Source organism: Podarcis erhardii (assembly GCF_964252035.2).
Source record: "Podarcis erhardii genome assembly, chromosome: 5".
Lineage (NCBI taxonomy): Eukaryota > Metazoa > Chordata > Lepidosauria > Squamata > Lacertidae > Podarcis > Podarcis erhardii.
Genome location: NC_138509.1, coordinates 20,239,814 through 20,266,622, shown reverse-complemented (window position 1 = coordinate 20,266,622; position 26,809 = coordinate 20,239,814). Strand labels below are relative to the sequence as shown.

The following is a 26,809-nucleotide window of genomic DNA, read 5'->3' as shown; positions in this document are numbered from 1 at the left end:
AGCTTCCGGGTCATGTGGCCAGCATGACTAAGCCACTTCTGGCGAACCAGAGCAGCGCACGGAAACGCCGTTTACCTTCCCGCCGGAGCGGTACCTATTTATCTACTTGCACTTTGACGTGCTTTCGAACTGCTAGGTTGGCAGGAGCAGGGACCAAGCAACGGGAACTCACCCCGTCACAGGGATTCAAACTTCTGATCTTCTGATCAGCAAGTCCTAGACTCTGTGGTTTAACCCACAGCGCCACCTGCGTCCCTTCCAACTAGCAATAGTCAAATGCAAATTTACTTATCACAAGTACAGTGGTACCTCGGGTTAAGAACTTAATTCATTCTGGAGGTCTGTTCTTAACCTGAAACTGTTCTTAATCTGAGGTACCACTTTAGCTAATGGGGCCTCCTGCTGTCACCGTGCCACTGCCACACAATTTCTGTTCTCATCCTGAAGCAAAGTTCTTAACCCAAGGTACCACTGTATGGCTCTACCCATTTTCTCTTGCTACCCCTATGGCATGGATCTCTCCTCAAAATCTACCTTTCTTGCAAGGGGCCTCTTCCCAGGTCATGCCTCTCATTGCCCTTCCTTGAGGGTCCTTGCACTCTCACAACAATGCTTGTGGTTTGAGTCTGTGTAAAGACTACCGTACTGTAAAAGGTAAATTCATTGTTTCACTCACTTTGACTCTGGCCCCCACCCGCCACTGGCTTGTGGTGCCCAAAAGGGAATAAAGGTAAAAGGTAAAGGACCCCTGGACGGTTAAGTCCAGTCAAAGGCGACTATGGGGTTGTGGCACTCATCTCGCCTTCAGGCCAAGGGGGCCAGAGTTTGTCCACAGACAGCTTTCTGGGTCATGTGGCCAGCAGGACTAAACTGCTTCTGGCAGAATGGAACACCGTGGTGGAAACCAGAGTGCATGGAAATGCCGTTTACCTTCCTGCCGCAGTAGTACCTATTTATCTACTTGCACTGGCCTGTTTTCAAACTGCTAGGTTGCAGGAGCTGGGACAGAGCAATGGGAGCTCACCCCGTCACGGAGATTTAAACTGCCAACCTTCTGATTGGCAAGCCCAAGAGGCTCAGTGGTTTAGACCAAAAGGGAATATACAGTCTCAGATTGAAAAAAAAGTTCCCCATCCCAAGCTTAATCACTTAGTCTCTTAATCATTATCCCAAACTGTAACGAAGTGACAAATGCATGCAGCTGCATTTGCCCACATTCACCCTTTGGCATCCTTGTCTCTCCCCCACCTCCTTCCTCTCAGGGTGTCAAAAAAGAGGGCAAAACATGACATAGATGTACATGCACTACTTTACATATACAGGTGCAAATTTAGAAACCATTGCCGCAATTTAAATTTCACAGAAGGCAAGCCGATTAATTTCCATTCAGATCAGCACAAATCAATTGCAGTATTCAATTAATTCGCACCCCGCCCCAGATAACCCCAAATTAATAAGGACCTATCCAATTAAGTTACCCCCGATTAATTGCCCACCCGGATTCCGCTCCAAAATCATTTCCTGTTCAATTGCTTGCTCCAGTCATCAATCATCATTACCCTGTTCCATAAATTAAATTCCAAAGAAGTAATAAGATGCCTGGGTGCACGATTCTGTTTGGAGTGGAAGTCTTAACAAAAGACAAGGAGGGTGGGGTTTGTGGCTTTAAAAAGCAATTAATACGTTGGCCTGCTGTTGCTTTTGCTGTTGCTTTCCCCGCTGCAGCACATTGCAAGTAAGGTAATTCCATCCCCAAATCACCTCCTGACCAGCATGTGTATACTGACTGCAACCCCATATCAAGCCCCGCTTCTTTTCTGTGAAATAAGCATTCATAGAAAGAGGGCATCACGAAGTCTCCACCCTCCTCCTAACAGCAGTCAGTTAGGTTGAAGCAGAAAGGCATTGGGGGTGGGGCAACTGATGGTAATTATTATTTGGTCACACTTTTTCATATCTAGATATGGGTCTTTACCATGAGTGTCCCTCTGCAAAAAGATGGATTCAAATCAGCTTACAAAAACAAACTTTTAAAAAACAAGAGTAAACCAAGCCTGAGGGCTGGCTTGTGATATTTGCATTGACTTGTAAGCTGTGCATGAAGTTTTCCAGGCTGCAGAGCGGGGTACAAGTGCTCTGAAAAATTAATTACTTGGGGCAAACTAAATTATCGTACTTATGTACACAATTTATTTGCATCATTTGTCAATATGAAATATTATAAATAAATAAACACACACACACACACAGACGGGAGGTAATTAAATACGAAGCTGAAAGAAAACCTTCATTGGCTGAGTCTATCAGGGATCTCTTCAATCATTTGCTTCTAAATGAACACTGAGTGAATATTGGCCTGAAATGACAACTTATTTTAGGAATGTTTATTGATTACGATTTGTTTCTGTTATTTCTAGTCTTTTATTTTTTTCTTCAGTTTTCATTTGATAATTTTTTCCCACCAAAAAACTTGTCAAGCTCACAAAACCAGGCTTAACCAGTGGTTTCAGTTACTGCGGGGGCGGGGAGGAGAGATTCTTGGTTACAAACTAGGAGGCAAAAGATTTTCCCCTAATTATATACTTTACACTGTGCAAACAAGGCCTCTTTATGACACTTATTTAAACTACATTTGCTGTATTTTCAGAGAACTGCATTTCTATCACAGAATAACAAGTTCCATTTCTTATCCCTAGGATTTCACCACATCTTATGGATAACAGGTCGTGTTATTAATTATATCCTTATTTATTCTGATTGTGTAGCCGGGGCTCTCTCTCTTTTTAACACATAGAAAAGATAACGAGGTTACCAGACAAACATGATGCTTGCTATTAATAACCCACTATTTGTGGTTAAGTATCATATTTCAGTAATCAATCAGAGCGGTGGTGGAAGCGAGAGTTCTTAAGATGGCTACAGTTATTAATGATGATTGACAGTTGTTCAATTGCAAATATTTAACTGCTTGATGGTTCACTATCCTAGCATAAAATCATGGAAGTGGGCAGGCATGAGCTGTTCTCTGAAGGGAATCCCCCACAAAATTGATTTCCTATCTGCTTCCTTGAGCTTATGCAGAAAATGAGGTAGCAGAAGGGTTTTTTTGTCTACAAAGCGATGTTCAATCTTCCAAAGCACTGCTTTGCACATAAATACAGAATATATATTTACTTTACTCTTGAATATGCTCCCAGTACTGAAATAATTCAGCACATATAACTAAGGAGTCTCTTATGAGCACACTACAAGTTGTTGGCATCCATCTGTCTCGAGAGACAATGGAGTATGCCTCCAGGGGTGAAGTCAAAACCACTGTGTTAGCAGCACTGAAGTGACTTCCCCAGGGCACAAGTCTGCGCAGTGTGTATTGAGTTCCTGGGCTGCCCAAACAACAAGACCCACCCCCCTTGGCCTTGTTGATGTGGTCCAAAGGAACGCAGAGCAATACTTGGCTGCAGGAGTTGCCGGAAGGAGGGGCAGAAGGTGCCATCCAACTGTCGTAGGGACTCCACTCTGGATTTGTGTAGGATTTATTCCTTACAAGTACTTAATTATGTTGTCGTCGTCCCCCCCCCCCCATTCACAGTGGGAAAGCAAGATTTCACCCACCCCACTGGTCACCTTTAAGTGGGCGTCAGAATACAACGTGCACATGTCCTGTTACCAAATTTCATGAGAGGTGTAAAAATGATGGTCCAATCCAACAGGAGGAGAAAAGACTACTCACACAAAATGGTGGGTGGCTGTGAATGCTCTTCTTGTGTGCAACTCTAATAATATTATATTCAATGCTACTTCAAGGGGAGAGAGTAAGAATAGAGCACTTGATTCAGAATGGAGGGCTTGGTTTAAATCTCCCCCCAGTGATGATGACCAGTATTGAAAAAAGATTTGGGCAGACTGCTAGGTTGGTCTTTGAGCCCACTCAAACATAAGCACAGCCCACCACCACCCTTTTCCACCGACATTTGCAACGGGGCATCCAAAGGCAGAATAAGTGCTCCCAGAAGATGACAATTTGGCATCCCAGAAATAGTCACTGTCTACTCCCTGTTACCATAATTCACAGCTACCTTTTTTCTTTTCTTTTTCATAGGGTACAGAATTCTTCCATCTGTGTTGCTTGGTCTCTAATGGGCTCATTCACACAAACAAAAGTCTCCAGTTGACTCTGCATTCAACAAATGATAATCACATATGAAGTAACTGAACCATCACGTTCACACACCTCTCTCCAGGTTCACTGATGACACAGACAGCATTATTACGATGTCACAATTCCATGTAACTGCTAAGCCTCACCTTCATATATGGGGCAGGGCAAGGCAAGGCAAGGGCATAGGGCTGGTTGGGATGAACATCTGGTGAGACTTTGAACAACAAGAGAGAGGGGGGAAAGTAGAAGAAGGATCGGAGAAGCGCTGTGTTGGGGTTCTCTTTCTACCATTTCAGCCCCAGTCTGAAGTGATTATTTGTATCTTCATGAATAAATACAGCAATGCTATCTCCCCAGAGACTTCACATACCTTGCTAGGGAATCTCTCTTAAGTGTGTAACTGATGATATAATATACGACACTGCAATTAGCGAAAAAGGAAACGGAAACACTCTCAAGCATTATCTGCCTCTCATTCTTTAATATTAATGCTAACTGTCTGTGAAAGTTGTATTAACAGTAATTCACCTGTTGAGCTAAACCATGGGATGAAGCTGAATCACTTGTTAGCCAGATTGGAGTGTAGTGCTACTTCTACTTATCCCCCAAAGCTGCTGCTTCCTGTCCCTTTCTCTTAGTCAGCAGCAACAGACATCAAGTCATACAAATTAGCTGCTACTGTACTTTTCCTAAGTGCAACGCAGTCACTTTGAAATATAAGCTGACCATAGGAATCAAACAAGGGGGTCCCTGCAAAAATATGATGCATGGGATCATGTTGTTCTAATAGGAGCAAGTCAGTGGTAAAATTGAGACGGGGCTGTTAGGTATGTCATACCAGCCCAAGATCTAAAGGTAGTTAAGGAGTTATCTCAGCAAGCTATATGCTGCAATTTGTTTGTTTTACTAAAAAAAACCTAGATTGGATTTGTTGTATAGGGAGATGGGGCACTCCTTTTTAAAACAAATATGTTCAGATGGGCTGAAGGTACTCAACAAGAAAGGTACTCACTATATGAACAGAGGATACTACTATTCATTATCAACTTTTATGTATTTTTTTAAAAAAAAGCATTTCCAAAGTTGGTGGGGTATTTGTAATTGAGTTAAAGATGATATGATAGAGCTAAAAGAGCAAAACAGCCTGCAGGTTCTCACCATCATACAGCCTGCTTAGGCCACCGGAACAAATACGGCGGTCCAGATCTCCAACTATTTCAATTTCCAACCCTCCTTTAGGCCATTTTTGAAAAACGGGTCTATCTACCAAAGATGGTTCCTACCTGAAGATGGTCTCTGGCATGTGCCCTATGTCATAAGCTATGCTCAAATGATAGTACTTAGGGCCTTGTCTCCCACATTACCTCAGAGCTGTGCCTCACCTCCCAGGAGTGATACTGGTTTCAGAATCATCTTCATTATAGCTACCTCCCATGTGAAACAAGGCACCAGGGGTCTCAGGCAGCCAGGTCCATGAGGTCAGCATTCAAAAGCCTTCAAACGCTTTTTTTTTTTTTAAGGTTCCAAGGAACTGTCTCTGGAGTCTAGTTATCTGACAGAACACAGCACAAGGAAACATCTGAGCTTAGAAACAAGAGAACTGTGCAGTCCATGAACTTGACTGACTGAACTCAGGGAACTTCTGTGACCCAAATGAGATAAATCTTAGGCAGAATCCCTAAATATCAGAAGTGGTTAACCTGTGGCTTCTCCAGATTTTGTTAGACTGCAGTTCCCCCCATCTCTGGCTATTAGTCATGTTGGCTTGATAGAGTGATAGAGTCCAACAACATCTGGAAGGCCACAGGTTAGACGCCCCTCTAAATATATTTTCTGGGTGAAACTCAGACTTCCAGGGAGTTTGAAGAGTGCTGTCAGAGCTGTGATTAATGTTCAGCACTTGGACAAAGCGTAGGAACACTTTTAAGCATTGTGCAATTTTTGTAACACTTCACCAAAAGCACTCCCTCCTCCCCATCAAACACAAAAATCAAAACTCATGGAAATTCAGCTCAGCTCTAAGCGCGGAATAAAAAGTGTTTGCACTACCCCACTGCCTCACACAAAACTGGCAATACAGGAGGTACTTTTTTCAATCTTTTCCTTGTTTTCAAAACATAGTTGGAACAGTATCATGTCGTTACTCTTTTATATATGGAAAAAAAATCAGTGAAAGCCTCTGCTGGCGGCTGAAAACTGCTAAAGAACTGAGCGATGAACATAACTATGCACCTCTCACGTGAAAGTGCTTTCATTATGATGAACTGCTATTCCCTTTTCAAACATTCAATGGGGTTGTGAAGGCACAATTCTGTTTTTCTTTTCAATCCACAAAGTAAACTGATGCAATCAGTTTGTGCCACAGGTCTAAAACTGGCATGAGACATCCAACTTTACATTTATCAACTGCAAACATTTTCATGGTGGAAAGAACTCTGTAGAAAAAGCCACAAATTCCCCATGCCCATGAAGTTGCAGCCAGGATTGATGCTCAGCCCCTGTCTTAAAAAACCAAGCTTGAACTTCAAAAACATTGGCTGAGGACCCTGGGTTATCACTGGTATACTTGCCAAAAAACAAACAAACAAACAAACAAACAAAAACACCCTTTGTACAAAGTGCAACAAATTCTGTATTTTTTTCATTTTTTTGCTCAGAAATATGATTTATGTGCATTGCTTACTGTTTAATTACTTTGTTTTCTAGAAGTTCCTTCCTGCTTGTTTGTAAGGAAATAGTCAATTAAGAATCTAATGAATCCTCTCCTGTGACAGAATTAATTTGGGAAGCTGTGACCTCATGTAAAGAGGCATCAAAGCTGGTTAATATGTAACACAGAGACACTCCGTGCAGACTGATGATCATTACATGAAGCATCTTTGATCTGCTGTAGTTTCCAGCAAAACAAGGGAAAACATGCGCTCTGCTCCAGCTCTGGCAAAAACACACTGTACATCGGAAATGTACGGTAATGTTAAGAGCAGACGGTGTTACAAAGATATGGCAAAGATGATGGAATGTAATCCCCGAAGAGGAAAGTACTGCAATTTTCTACCTTTGATTTCAGACACATGGTAAGAACATCACTAGACCTCCAACAACTCAACTTGGAACAAATCAGACATAGCTCAGAGCCTCACATAAATGGAAGCTGAAATCTCAGTTGAATGTCTATGGATCAAGATGGGGTGTCTTTATGTAACTTATTTATACCTGAATTATGTTGTTGTTGTTTAGTCGTTCAGTTGTGTCTGACTCTTCGTGACCCCATGGACCAGAGCATGCCAGGCACTCCTGTCTTCCACTGCCTCCCGTACCTTGGTCAAACTCATGCTGGTAGCTTCGAGAACACTATCCAACCATCTCATCCTCTGTCGTCCCCTTCTCCTTGTGCCCTCCATCTTCCCCAACATCAGGGTCTTTTCCAGGGAGTCTTCTCATGAGGTGGCCAAAGTATTGGAGCCTCAGCTTCAGGATCTGTCCTTCCAGTGAGCACTCAGGGCTGATTTCCTTAAGAATGGATTGGTTTGAAAACTTGCTGATTTGTGGGGAAATGAATCACTTGGCATGATTTGTAGACCCAGCAAATTCCATTTGAAATGGGATACCTAACAACCCTGCTGAATCCCCAGTTGCCACCGGGTTGCACAAGAGCCCTCTTTGCATGTTACTCGTGTGAAAGGGCAACACAGATTCAACGGGGCTGTGCATTCAGCCTCAACCCTGGAGATGGTGTGGCTCCTTGCAGCCCTCCCAGGTTGATTTAGAGAGGAGTAGGTTTCCCAGATGATTAAGAACCCTAAACCCTAAAGCATATTGGAGAGTCTATGTCAGACTTTCTCAACCTGTGGGTCCCCAGATGTTGTTGAACTACAACCCCCATCACCCCTAGCTAGCAAGGACAGAGCTCAGGGATGATGGGAGTTGTAGTCCAACAACATCTGGGGACCCACAGGTTGAGAACCGCTGGTCTATGTAGAGAAAAGGTTGTCTCCTTTGGTATGTTATCTCTCAAAAGACATGGGGCTGGAATGGACTGTGCTACCTCAGGGTGTTGGCCTAAAGATGTACTTAGATAGCTCAGTTGTTTAGAGTGGGTCCTGATAACACCAAGGTTGCAGGTTCGATCCCCGTATGGGATATTCCTGCATTGCAGGGGGTTGGACAGATGACCCTCAGGATCCCTTCCAACTCTACTATTCTACAAAATTCCCTTCATAGTTGTGTTTATCTTCCTGGGTGAGTAACATGAGAAGAGGGCATAGACCTCTAGGCCAACTAGGTCAAACACCAGGGTCTCTACAGACACCAATGAGACTGCTATGGACTGCACAGTGCAAATGAAGCTCCCCATGTCCTGTGAGCCTCTGCCTCCAATAATTCAGAAGGACCCATACCCAGTGGGCCCTGAAATCCACCACTGAATTCTGCATCCTTCCAGAATTTTGAACTGCCCTTGAGTGCATAAAGAAACTTAATGTGAATCACCAATGCCTTTATAATAGTCTTTAAAATATTCTGATCTACAAAAAAACCAAAAAAACAAAGCAACCCTTTCTGTGGAGGACTAAATGGAAAACCACACCATACATTTAAAGCACACTGAAAGCACATGGCTTCTCCCAAAGAATCTTGGGAACTGCAGTTTCCCACTCACGGAGCTATGATTCACAGTACCCTTCGCAAGCCACAGTTCCCAGGATTCTTTGGGGGGAAATCAGAAGTTTTAAATGTTCAACTGGATGTGCTCTTAAATACGAGGTGTGGATCTGCCCTAAGCTTACAGAGTAATCGCTTCTACAATGCGCAGAAGTATTGACTCAAGTCTTGTTAATAACATTTACATGAGTTAATGATATACGATCTGTAAGCGCCTGATGCTGTAGCACTGTGAGCAGGTGTGACACAAATGCAAGAACAGAAAACTAACGACAGTATCCTGTTTTTATTTTGATTGTGTTCTGTTTTATATACTAGAATATGTTTTATATAGAGATTTTTAAAAAGTAATAAATAATTACAATTCAAGTATTTCTGTAAAAAAAAAAAAAAAGGCAAACTGATCCCCCAGACCAACCAGGAAGCATTTTTTGAAGAGAAGAAAAAAACAGTGTTTACTATATGATAACTTTAACAGAGTCCCTTAGTTCTCCCACATGGATAATATATGTGGAAAACAAAAGTGGAAACTCAATTCCATCTGCTAATCATGTAGAGGGAAACTTAGTAAATCAGTGTTCAGCAGCCCTTGTTATGTCCACAAAATACTAGCACCTGTCCTGTCCCTCCATGCCCATTTCTCTCACCTCTTCCTTTTTTTATTTTGTACTTTCCTTTGAGCTAATTGTGAAGACACACTGCAGCACAAAGAACTCTGGCAACCATACCAACCAATAACTGAGGCTTCTGAACCACCAGTAAAACAGATATGCCGTGCAAGGTCATTATGTGCAATCTTGGCTCTGAATGCGTTTCAAGATAGTGCTTCAAGCTTGGGGTTTCATGTGATAAGTTGCATTTCTTAGGAGGAAATCTTGCTTATCTGTGTTTGGGCTCAGCAAATCAGTATATTTTTGGTTGTTTTTGCATTTGCACACCTATAAATCTGTTCCATGCCATTTCTGCATTAAACTGAAATTGCATTTGAGTAAAGGAAATGTATCAAAATAGGTTTAAAATGCACTTAGAAATTATTGTAAATCAAAAAATAGTTTAAAAACAGTATGCAAAGACAAGGTTCTCTGTGTCTTTTTTTTATATAAAAAAATGTTCCAATATTTGGGAACACTGGCAGATAATTAAGTTCCAACCTGCACATTAGTCCAGGAAGCGTGGATCAAGTCACTTCGCAATAGAATTCCCAAAGTTCATATTCTTCAAACATCCCTAATCTGAATCTACCCTAAGGTCTGGCATGTATATATACCGGTACTTGGGAGGGCATGGGGAAAGTAGGATTTGTGACCCTCTCCATTTGTTATATTGAGCACACATATATATGGGCACCTCATCTGCATTGCATGTGTATAAATGTGTGTGTGTGTGTGTGTGTGTGTGTGTGTGTAACATGAAAAGTCATCAGCATTTTAGTGTGACTTCCTCCTAATAAACACATTTTTGCATGTGGTTTTCCCTATTGTAATGCATGTTTCCACTAATATATACATTTTTGTAAACGTTTGGTTTGAGAACTGTATCACAACGAGATTTAGAGGTGTACACATTTTGAAGGACAGCTGTGTTTTAGTTCTCCCACTGTCCTGAGCAGTGCAAATTAGGTAGGTTCGATTTTTAATGCAAACTGAATTCAATCTCTCCCTCACCCCTAGCCCCAGTCGCATGTACAAACTCCTTATCCTTTCTAGCTGTTATACAGAACAAAATCTAACCGGTACAGCAGACCACCCTGTTCTCAATTTTTGTCACAATGGGTCTTCCAAGGTCAAAACAGGGACTATCCAAGGTTTCCGAAGTGTAACACAAATATGCTACTTGTATCGCAGTGATTGCTCCCCTTGGGGGAAAAGGAAGAGGTGTAGATCAGTGTTTCCCAACCTTGGGCCTCCAGCTGTTTTTGAACTACAATTCCCATCATCCCTGACCACTGGTCTTGCTAGCTAGGGATGATGGGAGTTGTAGGCCAAAAACATCTGGAGGCCCAAGGTTGGGAAACACTGGTGTAGATCATCAAGCCCACATCCTGATCTACCGTAAAGGCTCATCCAAATATTTGCAGCATTCTACTTTTGTCTCACAATATGTACTTCAAATACTGAATAACTGCTTGCCAAACAGAACACAAGACACTAGAAAACTCCCTTGTTGGCCAAAGCAGTTTTGTGGCTTCCCCGTTAGCAACTTCCCTGCTGCTTCCCTCAGTGTCTAACATAAGGTGACACAGTCAGATGCAGAAATACCCAAAAGGGTGACATCCATAGTGCAGGCTCTCTAGGGAGCAACTTGAATGCTCTTGTATCAGCAGCAGCGGCACTTGAGAAACAGGATGACTGCTCACAGAGTACAGTTTGCACAGAAAAGCAGCAGCATTCCAATTGTCCTCTCAGGGCCCACCCGAAATACTGTTTTTGTGCCTCACTGAAACACATAGCTCAGTTAGCAGTGCATGAGACTCTTAAGGTCATGGGTTCAAGCCCCACATTGGGCAAAAGATTCCTGCACTGCTACAGACTGGATAGTTGACGCGCGTGGTCCCTTCCAACTCTAGAAAGTCTATGATTCTTGAAAATTTCATATTATTAATGTTCCTTGTATGTCTGGGCACCAGTGCGAGGCTCGCCTCTTTCTTCCACTTTTGCCACTACAGTCATACCTTGGGTTGCGAATGCTGTGGGTTGCACGGTTTTGGGTTATGGACCGCGCCAAACCCGAAGTACCAGAACGGGTTACTTCCGGGTTTTGGCGCTCGCGCATGCACAAAAATGCAAAATGATGTCATGCACATGCGCACAAGAGCCGAATCGCATCACGTGCATGCGCAGACGCAGCGCTGCAGGTTGCAAATGTGCCTCCCACATGGATCACGTTCACAAACCAAGGTATGACTGTACCTTGGATATCTGGTTGATCCAAGGAGCCCCAAGGTGTATATAGTAACTTGAATGTTCTCTAGCATTAATGCCATTCACAAAACATGGTTGTTTTAGCAGCACATGTTGAAGAATTACTGGAAAAGGGAGAGATTTTCTAATCTGTGTGAAAACAAAGTCAAATTAAAACATAGGCCATTTCAGCTTAGCCCTGTTTGAAATTCCAACAGAAAAAGACACACAAACAGTATTTTCCCACAAATTTGTAGCTGCTTTGCCTACTGACATACTGGAAGGAGTAAGGGGAAGGTTCCTCTCTCCCTTGTGCTGTAAAGAAAAGCCAGCAAACTAGAAACACACATGCCAACTTTCAAGATTTGGAAGTGGGGAATTAACTTACATTTGTGATGTGTGTGTGTGTATGAGAGAGAGAGAGAGAGAGAGAGAGAGAGAGAGAGAGAGAGAGAGAAGGGCAGTTGAGCTTCTAAACCCTGTTCCTATTAGCATTTAAGTGCTGGTTTTTGGAATTAAAGTTTCAATGAACATAAATGCAACCTTTGGCAAGCTTCCATATAAGCAGGGGCGGGGGAGGGACCTTGTCTGATTTCCCCTGCATCAAGGCTTTTGTCCTCAAAGTTTAAATTGAAGCCTTCCCCCCATTTTTTCTGCAATTATTTTGATGGTCTGCTGTTTGATATAGGGCATTTCAATTAGTTGCAGGATTTTGCAAAGAAATTGCCAAGTGTATAGATATAATTTACTGGTAACCTGAAGACCTTGAAAAGTGGGTAGGGACTCAAGCTTAGTCTAGGACACAGCCAACACTCACATGGAAGTTGGATGAATACCAACAGACTCTCAACTGTATTGGCACTTATAACAATTAAGAAAGTCTATCTCCTGTCAGGAAGGCATTCAAAGGAAGTGGCTATCATATTGATCACTGTTCCAAGCTGCTGATCTAAAGCTTAGCACTTCTACAGCAATAGCACGATAAGGACAAACACTCAGACTCACATGGCTCCAAATGGAATTGGGGTTGCCACACTGCAACCGAAACCAGTGTTAGAAACTCAGATATATAAGCTAGGCACCCAGTGGCTCTTTAAACCAGGGTTACAGTCACCCAAATGGAATGCCTAGTTGCCATTTTTCAATAGGACTTTTTGGTTCCTCAAATTCATTCTGATTGAGCTGATAAAATATAACGGATAGAATTCTACAGGATGTGTTGCTAGTATGTGAAATCAGGAATGATCCAAGGATCCCCAGGCATGCACCTCCAGGTGGTGGAGACGTCAGGCACCATCCTGGCCCCCGGGCATCTTCACTTGGTCACAAGTGGCCAAGAGCCAGGTGTAAAATGCACTTGGCACCTGGAGAATTTCAAACGCTGAGCCAGACATGGGACACATATACAGTGGTACCTCGGGTTACAGATGCTTCAGGCTACAGACTCTGCTAACCCAGAAGTAGTACCTCAGGTTAAGAACTTCACCTCAGGATGAGAAGAGAAATCAGTGGTGTGGTGGCAGCGGGAGGCCCCAATAGCTAAAGTGGTACCTCAGGTTAAGAACAGTTTCAGGCCTGCAGAATGAATTAAGTTCTTAACCTGAGGTACCACTGTATTTTAATCACCCTCTAAACCAACCACAGACAAGGCAGGACAGTGGGAGATAAGGCTTTCTCCACATATTTCCTGCCCAGTCCTATCATTCCTGATGATGTTATCAGAAGGCTAGAGCATTATGGGGCCCAGAGATCTCTCTGCTACTAACCTCCAAGCCAGCCCTTCCTCTTGTATCCAAATTGGCCTTACCAAAGCAATGAGCTGGCAGGAACGACTTGCGGCAATTGCCACACATACTTGTTGCAACATTAGTTGCCATCACAAAGAGGTGGACAGTGGCACAAGCATTCCATGGAAATGGATGGTGGCCAATGCACAAGGTCTGCTTCCCCAGGTCAATGGATGTTGAAGCAAGCGCATGTCAGCACATCCAAGAAAAGGTGGCTCCAATCTATTTATTTTTTTTATAAATATTTATTGAAGTTTTTAAATATAAATGCACAAATAATAAACAATCTTACTTCTATCACAGACATAATTTCATGACTTCTTTGGACTCCCTCGCGTCTCCCGCTCCCATTTACATCGTTAAAAGTTTTTTCCAAACAAATTATCAACTTGTTTACAATCTCATGTCCACACATTCAAATATAATCTAGCACTTCTTCCAAAAAGTTTTATATTTTCTTTAGTCTCACTTATCATCAAATTTCAAATCTAATTTAGTGGTGGCCAATTTTTTATAATCTAGCATCCTTCTTAACATTCAACCAAATTACAATGTTTTTGTAGATACTTCTTGAATTTCTCCCAGTCTTCCTCCATCTTCTCTTCTCCCAGGTCACGGATTCTGCCAGTCATCTCGGCCAGTTGCATATAGTCCATCAGTTGCATCTGCCACTCTTCCAGTGTGGGTAGATCTTGAGTTTTCCATTTTTTTGCGATGAGTATCCTTGCTGCCGTTGTTGCATACATAAAGAATGTTCGGTCCTTCTTTAACACCTTCTGGCCGACAATACCCAGAAGGAAGGCCTCTGGTTTCTTAGTAAAGGTATACTTAAATACCTTTTTCAGCTCATTATATATCATTTCCCAGAAGACCTTCACCTTAGGGCATGTCCACCAGAGGTGAAAGAATGTTCCTTCGTTTTCTTTACATTTCCAACATTTATTATCAGACGAATGGTATATTTTGGCAAGTTTAACTGGGGTCATGTACCATCTATATATCATTTTCATTACATTTTCCTTCAGAGCATTACATGCGGTGAAGTTCAGCCCAGTGGTCCACAACCTTTCCCAGTCCTCAAACATGATGTTATGCCCAATGTCCTGTGCCCATTTTATCATAGCCGATTTAACCATTTCGTCTTGTGTATTCCATTTTAACAGCAAGTTATACATTCTAGATAATACCTTAGTCTTTGGTTCTAACAATTCAGTTTCTAACTTCGATTTCTCCACCTGGAACCCTAACTTTTTATCATTTTTAAAAACTTCTTTAATCTGAGCATAATGTAACCAGTCTCGCACCTTATCCTTCATTTTCTCTAAACTCTGCAATTTCCAATTGTCTCCATCTTTTTCTAATATTTCCCAATATTTTGGCCATTTGGCCTCCATATTGGGTCTTTTTAGGGCCTTAGCCTCCAGAGGTGAGAGCCACCTTGGAGTTTTATTTTCCAGTAAGTCTTTGTATTTTGTCCAGACATTAAACACTGCTTTCCTGACAATATGGTTCTTAAAGGCCTTATTGATCTTAACTTTATCATACCATAAGTATGCATGCCAACCAAAAGCATTGTTAAAACCTTCCAAGTCCAACACGTCAGTGTCTTCGAGAAGTAGCCAGTCTTTTAGCCAGCAAAAAGCTGCGGCTTCATAGTACAACTTTAAGTCTGGCAGGGCAAAGCCCCCTCTTTCTTTCGCATCTGTTAATATCTTAAACTTAATTCTGGGCTTTTTGCCCTGCCAGACAAATCTGGATATATCTTTCTGCCACTTCCGGAAGCACTCCGTTTTGTCCACAATCTGTAATGTTTGAAACAAAAACAACATTTTTGGCAATACATTCATCTTGATAGCAGCAATTCGGCCTAACAAAGAAAGCTTCAATTTTGTCCAACTATCCAAGTCTCTCTTAATTTCAGACCAACATTTTTCATAATTATCCTTAAATAGACTCAGGTTTTTTGCTGTTATGTTTACCCCTAGGTATTTTACTTTTTTAACCATAGTTAGTTCTGTTTCTCTCTGAAACCGTTCCGACTCTATATCTGTCAAATTTTTTCCCAACACTTTAGTTTTCTGTTTATTTAATTTAAATCCTGCCACCCGACCAAAATCCTGTATCAGTTGTAATACTCTTTTCGTACTAGATTCTGGCTCCTGCAGAGTCAAAACTAAGTCATCTGCGAAAGCTTTCAATTTGTATTGTTTCGCTCCGACCTGAATCCCTTCCACCAACCGGTCCCCTCTGATTAAGTTCAAGAGCACCTCCAGAACCGAAATAAATAACAAAGGGGAAATCGGGCAGCCTTGTCGTGTTCCTTTTTCAATTTTGAACTCTTCTGTAACCACATTGTTAACTATTAGTTTAGCCTTTTGTTCTGAATATAATGCGTCAATCCCATTCTCAAACCCCCGTCCCACTCCCATTTCATTCAAATTTCCCTTCATAAATTTCCAAGAAATATTGTCAAAGGCCTTCTCCGCGTCTATAAAAATTAACACTGCTTTTGTATTTATATCTGTTTGCAAAAGTTCCAAAACGTCAATAATGTTCCTAGTATTTGCAAACATATGTCTGCCTGGGAGAAAGCCTGCCTGGTCTTTATGAATTACTTCATTAAGAACTCTTTTAAATCTACTTGCCAAAATGTCTGCAAATATTTTGTAATCCACATTCAGAAGGGAGATGGGACGATAGTTTTTAAGTTGTGTCTTTTCAGCTTCAGATTTTGGTATCAATGTGATAAAAGCTTCCTTCCACGATTCCGGCGCCTTCTTCCCTTCCATAATTTCATTACAGACCTCCATCAATGGTTGGATCAGATAGTCTTTTAATGTCTTATAATACTTGGAGGTCAGGCCGTCTGGCCCTGGAGATTTGCCCAATTGCATGTTCTGGATAGCTTGTTCAATCTCTTGCTGTGTTATTTTGTTATTCAGGATTAATCTGTTTTTTTGTGACAACTTTGTTAGTCCATTTCTTTCCAAAAATTGTTTAATCTCAACCTCATCTTGCGGCCCTTGAGTGTATAATTTTTTAAAGTATCTCTGGAAGCACTTTCTAATTTCCATGGGGTTCTGGATATTTCTTCCTTCAATTTCTAGGTTTGTAACTGTATTTAGTTTCTGTCTCTTCTTCAACTGCCAGGCTAGCAGTTTCCCACATTTATTTGCCGATTCAAAAGTTTTTTGTTTCATTAATTTAATCTTCCATTCTATTTCTTGGTTTATCAATTTGGAATATTGAGCTTGATATAGTTTAATTTCTCTCAGAATCGGCTGTGACTTCGGATTTGATCTTAATTTCTTCTCCAATTCTTTGATTTTCTGCAAAATCTTATCTTTCCTTTCATTTTGTGTTCTTTTCTTTACAGTGTTCTGTTGTATCAAGAACCCCCTCATCACAGCTTTGCTTGCGTCCCAGATAGTTCTTTTTTCCACCGTAGTGTTCATATTTATTTCAAAATAGTCCTTCAGAGTTTTTTGGGCCTTCTTAACGATCTCCTGATCTCCAAACAAGCTATCATTCATCTTCCATCTAAAGGAGCCGGTTGGCAAAAGTGTCATATCCATCTTCAGCGCATTATGGTCGGAGCAGGTCTTTGGGCAGATTTCCACTTTTCTGACCTTGGGTGCCAGACCTCTAGATATCCAAGGTGGCTCCAATCTAGGGCTGTGTGATAAATTGTTGAATGCCACGTATTAAAACAACATCGTATTAAGTGTTTCAACAAGGCAGTACAGTGGTACCTTGGTTCTCAAACGCCTTGGTTCCCAAACGCTGGAAACGTTCCGGTAAGTGTTCCAGTTTTCAAACTTTTTCAGGAGTCAAATGTCTGATGCGGCTGTCGGCTGTTGTTTCCAGGGCACCTGCGCCAATCAGAAGCCTTGGTTTTCGAACATTTCAGAAATCATACAGACTTCCAGAACAGATTAAGTTTGGCACTTTTGTTATTGCTGTTGATTTTTTGTTTTTGAGGCTTTTTCGGTTAATTTGTTTTTGTGACTGTGTGGAGCCCAGTTCAGCTACTGATTGAGTGACTGTGTGACTGCGGAAATGGATAAAAGCCCCCCATCCAAACAATGACTATCATCAGTGCAGGTAAGAAAGAAAAAAAATCTAAATCATCTACAATAGTGTCTTATTTATTTTATAGTACAGTACGTTCATTTTATGTATCAATGGTCTCATTAGATAGAAAAATTAATGTTAAATTGTTGTTTTGGGGTTGTTTTTAAAAGTCTGGAACAGATCAATCTGTTTTTCATTACTTTCTATGGGAAAGCACACCTTGGTTTTGGAACGCTTTGGTTTTGGAACGGATTTCCGGAACGGATTAAGTTTGAGAACCAAGGTACCACTGTATACTCCCTCCTAGCCAATAAGAAATAAGGATAAGCTCTCACACAAACCAGCAAACTCTTCCAGCTTCACCTGTATCTTTCCACTTAGAACTCAGCTAATTATGCAGAGCCTGCTAACAATCCAGGAGGGACCCCCATGGCTAGAAAATTAAAGATCCAGGGGCAAAGTAAACAGAGAATGTAAACAAAGAAATGGAAAACACTTCTTTCTTTCCTCACACTGACTCCCCCCCCCCTTGGAAAAAAAAAGAGTTAGAAGAGTTTTTGTTTTTATTTTCTGGTGGTTCCCCCTAAATAGTTCCCCCCCCCCATATTAAAAATGAAGGTTTCTAAAATTTATTTAAAGGAGATTAAGTCTTTGCTTGCTTGCTTGCTTGCTTGCCCTCCTTCACTCCCTTAAAAGGAGGAGAAATTTTAAAAAGGGAGAGATTGGTGGTATGGGGGCTTTTGCGAGGGGGGGGGGCTTCTGTGGAGAACTGAATGGGGAGGAGAATGTTTAGCTGGCTGCCTTATGCTGAAATGGGAGGTTGGGTACTATGTGAGAATGATGGGGAGGGGGTTTGTCAGTAAGCAGTGCAAGCAAACGCATGTCTACTCACAAGCAATCCCTACTGAAATCATAGAGACTTACTCCCAGGAAAGTAAAAGTAAGTTTAGTTGAACTCAGTGGGGCTTATGCATGGATAGATTGAACCTCTAAGTGGGAACTCTGAGTGGGAAAGCAGATGCAACCTGGCTAGTAAATCACTTAAACTACTCTTAAATTAGTTGAAAATACATTAAATATGTTATATGGAAGTTTACTTTATATTTTTTATTAATTCCACTACTTCCTTATATTTTAAGGCCCTCCACTGATGTGGGGAGGTATGGGGGGGCCTTTGCCACTGCAGGGAGGCCCAGCAAGACCCTCCACCACTGCCAGTATGTGGTGATATATTGTTATATTTAGCTGGTGATATATCATGGTGTTGAAAACCAGATAGCGCCCAGCCCTGCTTCAATGTTTCCCACTGTCCAGTAGATGCTGTTGCTTATAGTTGTGGCAGCATCCAGAACTCAATTCTGATGTTTATACAGTGGTACCTCGGGTTAAGTACTTAATTCGTTCTGGAAGTCCGTTCTTAACCTGAAACTGTTCTTAACCTGAGATACCACTTTAGCTAATGGGGCCTCCCGCTGCCACTGCGCCACCACCGCACGATTTCTGTTCTCATTCTGAAGCAAAGTTCTTAAGCTGAGGTACTATTTCTGGGTTAGCGGAGTCTGTAACCTGAAGCGTCTGTAACCGGAGGTATCCCTGTAGCTCCTCAAATCCTGCCTGAAACCCATTTTGCTTGTTTAAGTTAGGGAAAGTGGGTAATAGGGACACTCACAGATGGGGAAGGGGGGAGGACGAACAAAGTTCAGGTCATTATGGACTTGGATTGAAACAGGCTCAGGGGTTTTAGAACCATGAAATTCAATTTCCAATCTCCAATCCCCCATCATTAAATATTATTTTAGTATTTTCCCATGGCTTCTCTTCTAGTTCATTTATTTAGCTCATATAACTTAAAAGACCACTTGATTGTAAAAAGAAAGTCTCAACAGAGGGGAGTTGGAGCCCGACAATGGATAGGGGATATCCCAGGCGACTCTCACTCATTTTTAAAAAAATCTCAGTGGGGATGGCGTTCCAAAAGGAAAACTGACTTTTAAAAAAAGGCCACAAGTCAAAAGAGTTTCTGAACTTACTAGCTTAAAGGAACTTCAGTTTAAAAATACCTTTATGGCCTTAGCTCTTGACCACAACGCTAAAATATAATGCTGACACAGTGGGGAGAAAAATGCTTCAGATATGTAGGAAGGATGTACAGTTTCTAATTATGGCGTCACCAGAGATGGAGAAGCTATATTCAGAGATAGAGAATGAACTTGCTGGACTTCCTTTTCTCCACAGAGGCTTCATTATTGGAGAAAATCCCAAAGTAAAATTGCTCAAAGCCTCCATCCTCAAAAAAAAAATTTTTTTTTTTACCTTGGACTATAAAAATAAATGCTTGCAGGCCAAGTAGTCATCACTTTAAAGCTTAGCATATGGTAATTGTATCCACATGGCGAGATAGATGGCTGCCTGTAACCTCTAACCACATGGTAAAACTACCATTGTTACCAAGGCTCAATAATCTGGGAGAAATGGAGAAGTAACAGGATGGTAGGGAGAAATGACTCCCCCACAAGGTTACATGTGCACATGGTTACCTTTTAAATGGCTATCTGGCAATTGCCAGTTATTTGTGACTACCCTGAAGGATTTCATTTCTAATTTAAGAGGTGTAGGAATTCAAGCATACCAATAAGACACATTTGCTGACTTTCTCCTCCTCCTGGATGCCTATCGGCTGGTTTTGATTACTCAGTGCTGAGAAGGTACCAGGGGAAGCTAGTCAATGGGGACAAATGGGGCACTGCTCCAGTCAATGGGGACAAATGGGGCACTGCTTCATTCTGCCCTCAGCCAGCTCCCTCCTGCCTGCATCCTTACTTGGGACACAGAAGGAAGCAAGGAGCTCGGTGCATGTGCAGTGGCAGAGCCAATCCAAAGCTCCTGGCATTGGGTCCACACCAAACTCTCCACTGCCTTTTGTTGTTGTTGTTTAGTCATTTAGTCGTGTCCGACTCTTCGTGACCCCCTGGACCAGAGCACGCTAGGCACTCCTGTCTTCCACTGCCTCCCGCAGTTTGGTCAAACTCATGTTTGTATCTTCAAGAACACTGTCCAACCATCTCATCCTCTGTCGTCCCCTTCTCCTTGTGCCCTCCATCTTCCCCAACATCAGGGTCTTTTCCAGGGAGTCTTCTCTTCTCATGAGGTGGCCAAAGTATTGGAGCCTCAGCTTCAGGATCTGTCCTTCCAGTGAGCACTCAGGGCTGATTTCCTTCAGAATGGATAGGTTTGATCTTCTTGCAGTCCATGGGACTCTCAAGAGTCTCCTCCAGCACCATAATTCAAAAGCATCAATTCTTTGGCGATCAGCCTTCTTTATGGTCCAGCTCTCACTTCCATACATCACTACTGGGAAGACCATAGCTTTCACTATACGGACCTTTGTTGGCAAGGTGATGTCTCTGCTTTTTAAGATGCTGTCTAAGTTTGCCATCGCCTTTCTCCCAAGAAGCAGGCGTCTTTTAATTTCGTGACTGCTGTCACCATCTGCAGTGATCATGGAGTCCAAGAAAGTAAAATCTCTCACTGCCTCCATTTCTTCCCCTTCTATTTGCCAGGAGGTGATGGGCCCAGCCTTATCCCCCCCCCCCAATTTCTCAGTAATCGGAAGTGCAAATGGCACTAGGAAGAAAGGGCACCTGCCTGCATCACTGCATCCACCATGACTGTTACAACCATTCCAGGGGGCGGCCCTCTCTGTGTCAGCTTAGTTTAGTGTTGCCAACCAGCACTGGAAGGCCCTTTGCCCATTTTCTTAAATATCCTCTTCTTATGAGACGACTGATCCTTCTCCCTGAATGCTGGCTTTGGGCTGAGCCCCAATGAGCCATGGCTCATATTACCCTGACATTGAGACATAGCACACCAACTAAATATGGCTCCTGCTCTGTTTTCTTGTGAAACCGCAAGCAAGCTATGGGTGGGGTCTAAAGTGCCATGAATGATGATCTCCTTTCAGCACCCCCTTCCAACAGCATCCTCTGCTGCCCCACAAAGGCACCCTCACCACAACGCTTCTGAAGCAACATCCTGTGATGCCCAGTGGACTCTCACCAGCAGGAAATAAAACCCCTTCCACTTGACCGGAAACACTTTCCACTCAAAACGCTGGAGAGAGCAGGTTGGATCCTGACCATTGTTTAACTTATCCAGTCATCACTTTTACATTCTACAAAGCCAAAAGCTTCAATTGTGAAAGAGGATTACAGTTCCTTGTTAAACATTAAGTATTACAACTAGTACCGCAAAGCTGAATTGATTTAAAGCTTTTGTTAATTATTGACGGGGGGGGGGGCAAATCCCAATTGATTGGATTGACAGTTAAGGGGACTTTTTTGGGGGGAGGGGGGAGGTTCTTTGCCTTCTGGAAGATAACTCTGAGAAGGAATGGAAGAGAAAAAGAAAAAAAGGTCTTTCCAGCTAACAGGCATTCATGCATCCATCCATCCATCCATCCATTCATTTCCCACTCCAATTTATTTCTTAAAAAGTTGCTTTTGCTGGAGGAGGATTACTTCAAATCAAATGTGCAACTTTTGGTTCATAATACCCTTGTAGAGGGAACAAAACAAATTCCTTCCAGTAGCACCTTAAAGACCTTCCCTTGTAGAGGGAAAGACTGATAACTGGAGAAGGGAGGTGAAGCGCAAAGCTAATGAATCGGGACTTGGAAGAGACATTTGAAAAACTAGAGTCAGAGTTAAATTACATACTTATTTAACTGCTAAGAGATTGTAAACACAAAATTATACTTTTCACCACTTAATGTGGCCAGCTTGTATGATCCTGGCATTGCTTTTGTGTTGAGGATGGGAATGGTTCCCATGCTCGCTATGACTGAAAGGTAGGGGTCCCTGGCCTCTGTCTATTAATAAGAGGGACAACAGCTGCTAGCAGTTCTTCCCCAACCTCGAGTCCAGTGTGGTATACGTGACGTACTGAAGGAAGTGGCAGGCCAGCATACCAGGTTGAGTTGTAGAGTTGGACGAGATCCTGAGGATCATCTGTCCTACCCCCTGCAATGCAGGAATATGCAGCTGTCCCATAGGGGGATCAAACCTGCAACCTTGGGGTTTTCAGCAGCATGCTCTAACCAACTGAGCTATCATGTTGGCCTCAGAATCTTTTTCAGGCATAGAATGGAGGTGGGTGTCCAACATTAGTTCCTGCATTTGGCAAGCAGAAGGAAGCTTCTGGATTGACCAGGACTGAGAAAAATACTATTGGCCCAGTCTGAAGAGGAGTACCTTTTCTTCCTCATAGCATTGCAATAGGATATATATATATATATATATATATATATATATATATATAGGGGAGGAGTCCTATAATCTATTATTATTATTATTATTATTATTATTATTATTACTACTACTACTACTACTACTACATTTTAACCAAACACATATTGAGTCAGGCCCAGACCTTTTTAGAGAGCAAGCCAACTATGCCTTCTCCTCTATACATGTACATAAGTTCTGCCTCAATTCATGAGCATAGGATAAGAACCTCTCCACCGTTATCATCTCCAGACTTTGCAGAAAAGTCAAATGCTTATGCTGTGACCAAGAGGATTGCAGATCCTAGATAAATATTTGAAAGCTCACCTTCATTGTTCTTACATGATTTCCCTGCTACCATGTTCTGCTTCTCAAAGATTTTAATGGCTCCCTTTTTGCATTAAAAAGACAGATGCTGTCATTTTTCTTTGGCAACATATAACAAGAAAAGCACAAAGATATAATCTAATACCGTATTATGTCATATTTAGACATATCATTGACTGTTGGCATCCAGCTTGGAACCAGGAAGATATTTATGCCGACTATAAGAGCTCTTCAAAAGGCTACGTCTGCTAAAATCACTTTAAGAGAATATTACACATGACATCACCCATCAGTGACTACACTGACTCAGGGCAATTACTGCTAATCAACTTAGACTATATCTGTGTAGTTATTTTTAGATGTTTTATTGATGTTGATCAAGAAAGCCTACCGTACCACATCCTTTAACCTAGTTGTCGTGATGGTCAATTATTTCAGAGGTATGGTAGTTTGTTCCTCTCCATGCTATGTTCTTTCATTCATGTTTGAATTTTCAGTACTATTATTTCAAGCTTATTATTGTTAACTAGACATATTTATCCATTGCTGAGCAAGATCTGCCCCTGCTGGGGGCTTTCTGTACATGGACTCACACTTAGCCAGTCTGAACAACTTTCAAGGAGTGTGGTGAGGCTATATTCATGCATCATAGATTTTACTATGATGCAAAAGTTTTGCCTCCACTGTCACTTACGGAGTCACTGTTAAGACCGTGTTCATGGAGGACAATCTTACTCGGCTACGAGTGATTGCCAAAGAAGAAAAAGCTAGGGCTAGAACCTGGAATCTTCTGCATGCAAAACAGATGCTCTACGGCTGAGCTATGGTCCTTCCCTATCTAATCAAAATGTGGCACATGAGCCTAATGTTGTAAACATAGAAACAAAGAATTGTGAAGTTGGAAGGGACCCTGAGGATCATCTAGTCCAACCCTCTGCCATGAAGGAACATGCAGCCTTCCCATACATACAGGGATCAAACCTGAAACCTTGGCATTATCAGCACCACACTCAAACCAACTGAGCTATCCAGGCTGACTTAAGAATGAACCAAGCGAAAGAGAACTGCACAATCTTAACACACACACACACACACACACACACACACACACGAACTCAAAACCAATGGATAACTGGAACAGCTTAACTTACAGACAAAATGCTGCTACTGCTTTTTTTTTTTTATCCCCTTCTTAAAATGACTTGCTGATGCTTAAGGTAAGTCTATGTGGTATTTGTAATATTCCCTCCTAAAGATGTAACTCAAAAATTAAAAGACACAGCAGTGCAAAGTTTTGCCCTTGATTTGCCTAACCCTGCTATTGCTATAAATAATCCTTTTCCAGCAGCAGCTGCCCCAATTATTATTTCTTAAAAGGCAAACAAAAGGCTATTTACCTCTCGCGCTGCTCCACCTGGCTCTCTTGCTTTAGTAGCCAGGCCCCATCTTAAATCTGTGATCTATTGTTCTTGCATGAGCACACTTCAAATGAAATACAGTCTGTGGTCTCCGTTCAGGGCACAGCGGAAGCTGACACCAGGTAATGCAGTCAAGACCTTTCCTTATCACTGTATCAATTACCAACTGTACCCACTCATTGAAACAAAGCAGGTTCAAAGGGCTAAATCTCCGTGTCCTTCTGGCTTCTGAACACTACACTGTACTTAACAAGTTGTTTATTCCCTAGTAATCAATGTCACCAAATTCAAGAGCTTCGACCTCCCCCAGGTAAGAGTTTAGTGAGGCAGAAGAAGAGCAAAGAGTTCTCTTTGCAAAAGTGATTCATTCATGAGAGCTTTAATGGACTGGGTGGGTTTTAGAGGTAGACAGTGGGAATCTGCTTTCAATTAACTGTGTCTTATTTATGCCTCTTCCCAAACTGCCGCCACACAAGGCAAGTTGCCCCTCTTAACTAAGTAACAGGATAATGTGAAACCTCCGGGAGAGTAGTTGGTAAAAAAGCACACACTCCGGGTAAAGCAAGTACACAATGCTCTAGGGAACAGAGCAGATTTTAAACAAAATTGGGGTTTGATCATGTATTATGCTTCAACTCTTTCCCCCTCCACACAGGAGCACACAGAGTTTTATTCCTCAAACAACAGCAAGAGTCAGAGGAAAGCTTTTGAGCCATGCAAAGTTTAAAATGTTGGTTGTCAAGGCATGTGATTTTGCACTTTTCAAGCACCTTCCCCAAAGTTCATCAGAATTTATACGTTTTTCAAATGGGCAGGATTTTCTGGGCCAGGTTCAGCTGTAACAACAAACTATGGGTTGTTATTACACAAACAAGCCAGCAAGAGCCTTGGACTTGTGTGCTTCCCTGTTCTCTTTGCATGAAATGGAAGGAGATCTAAAAGCGTCCATTCTTGTTGTGTTAAAACCACCATTTGTGGAAAGCCAGTATACCAAAACATAATTGGAGCAAATCAGTAGTTTTACTGAATCTTGGGCAGCAGAGGGGGGTTGCCTTCTGAAAACCACACAACATCACAATATCTTTCCAACTGTGTTCTGGTGAATCCTGAGTTTCCTTAGAAGCTTACTGAGGTAGTGATGGTGGCAAATTTCCCGAAAAGAGTTTGCCCACCACTGATGACCTTTCCCATGTAAATGAGCAGCTGTATGGGAGCATTATATTGCTAATAAGCCTAGCTAGCTCTCCATGTTAATTTACTGTTCAATCTTGGAATGTGTTCCAGGATCTACTACAACAAGGTTGGAAAATCTGTAGCCCTTCAGATTTATTTATTTATATGATTGATCTATTGCGGGGGGGGGGGGGGGGTTGAAATGAAGCACATAGAAAAAGCCCATGAAAATAACACAAATCCCTGAATGACATATTAGTTGTTGGGAGCTAGTCAGCATAGTAAATGGGTCGGGGATGATGGGAGTTATACAATACACAATGTTTCCCAGCAGACAAGCCAACTTGGAATGGTCTCCATTAAGCTGCTAAACTTGAAAGTGTACAGGATGGAAGGCAGCTCAGGATACCAGATTTTGCTGCTTATAACTGCAAAATGCAATGACAGCTTTCCAAAAATCTGGGAGAGGTGGATAATGAAAAATATACCATGAGGCCTTTTGCATGACTAAGCACAGAACCATTAAACATGTAGTGATGAGTGTTCAAACTGAACTCACTCCAAAAATGCTTCTATCTGAAAGCATCACCAGACTCAACCAAAGACACTGCCACTTTCTCACCTTTCATTTCTTTCTTGCTTTCCCTCTTCCCCTGACTCCAGTATCTGGCAAACACTGAGGAACAGTCACTTCATCACCATTTTTCCTGTCAAATAAGCCACTGGGCGAGTTTCCTCAACAGTTAGGATTCCGTAATAATGCAAAACGAACCTCATGGTTAGCAATACTCAAGGACGATTATGGTCTCTTTTCTGCTCGCCTAGTCCCTGCTGCACATTCCCGTCTTGTTTTCCAAATATATCTGGCAACTAGCTTATTAATTGCCGGTGTATCAGGTAATGTAATAGAACTATATTTGTATTTCCAGAAAAATTGAAATACGATCCAAATGTGGATGCCACGGGGAATATAAAGATGACTCACAGCACAGGGCATTCATAAAGTTGGGCATTCAGAAGTATCAGATAG

The 26,809-nt window shown here is 42.0% G+C and overlaps 1 protein-coding gene and 1 long non-coding RNA gene across 5 annotated transcripts in view; one reads left to right on the top strand and one right to left on the bottom strand.

The window, feature by feature from the left end:
- The window catches only part of RET (ret proto-oncogene), a 115,440-nt gene that overhangs the window by 51,624 nt on the left and 37,007 nt on the right, over positions 1–26,809 (bottom strand). Inside the window, exon 1 of one of the 3 annotated variants that reach the window (XM_081861130.1) lies at positions 26,402–26,423. The exons of the other annotated variants lie outside the window; for them this stretch is intronic. Within the exon in view, the coding sequence (XP_081717256.1) occupies positions 26,402–26,408 (7 nt within the window). The 5' untranslated portion in view covers positions 26,409–26,423. Of the gene's footprint in view, positions 1–26,401; positions 26,424–26,809 lie in introns of those variants that run through there. 3 annotated transcript variants of the gene reach the window in all.
- The window catches only part of LOC309341654, a 35,916-nt gene continuing 26,313 nt past the window's right edge, over positions 17,207–26,809 (top strand). For both annotated transcript variants that reach the window (XR_014156502.1, XR_014156503.1), the window contains exon 1: positions 17,207–17,302. This is a non-coding gene — a long non-coding RNA (uncharacterized lncRNA). The remainder of the gene's footprint in view (positions 17,303–26,809) is intronic.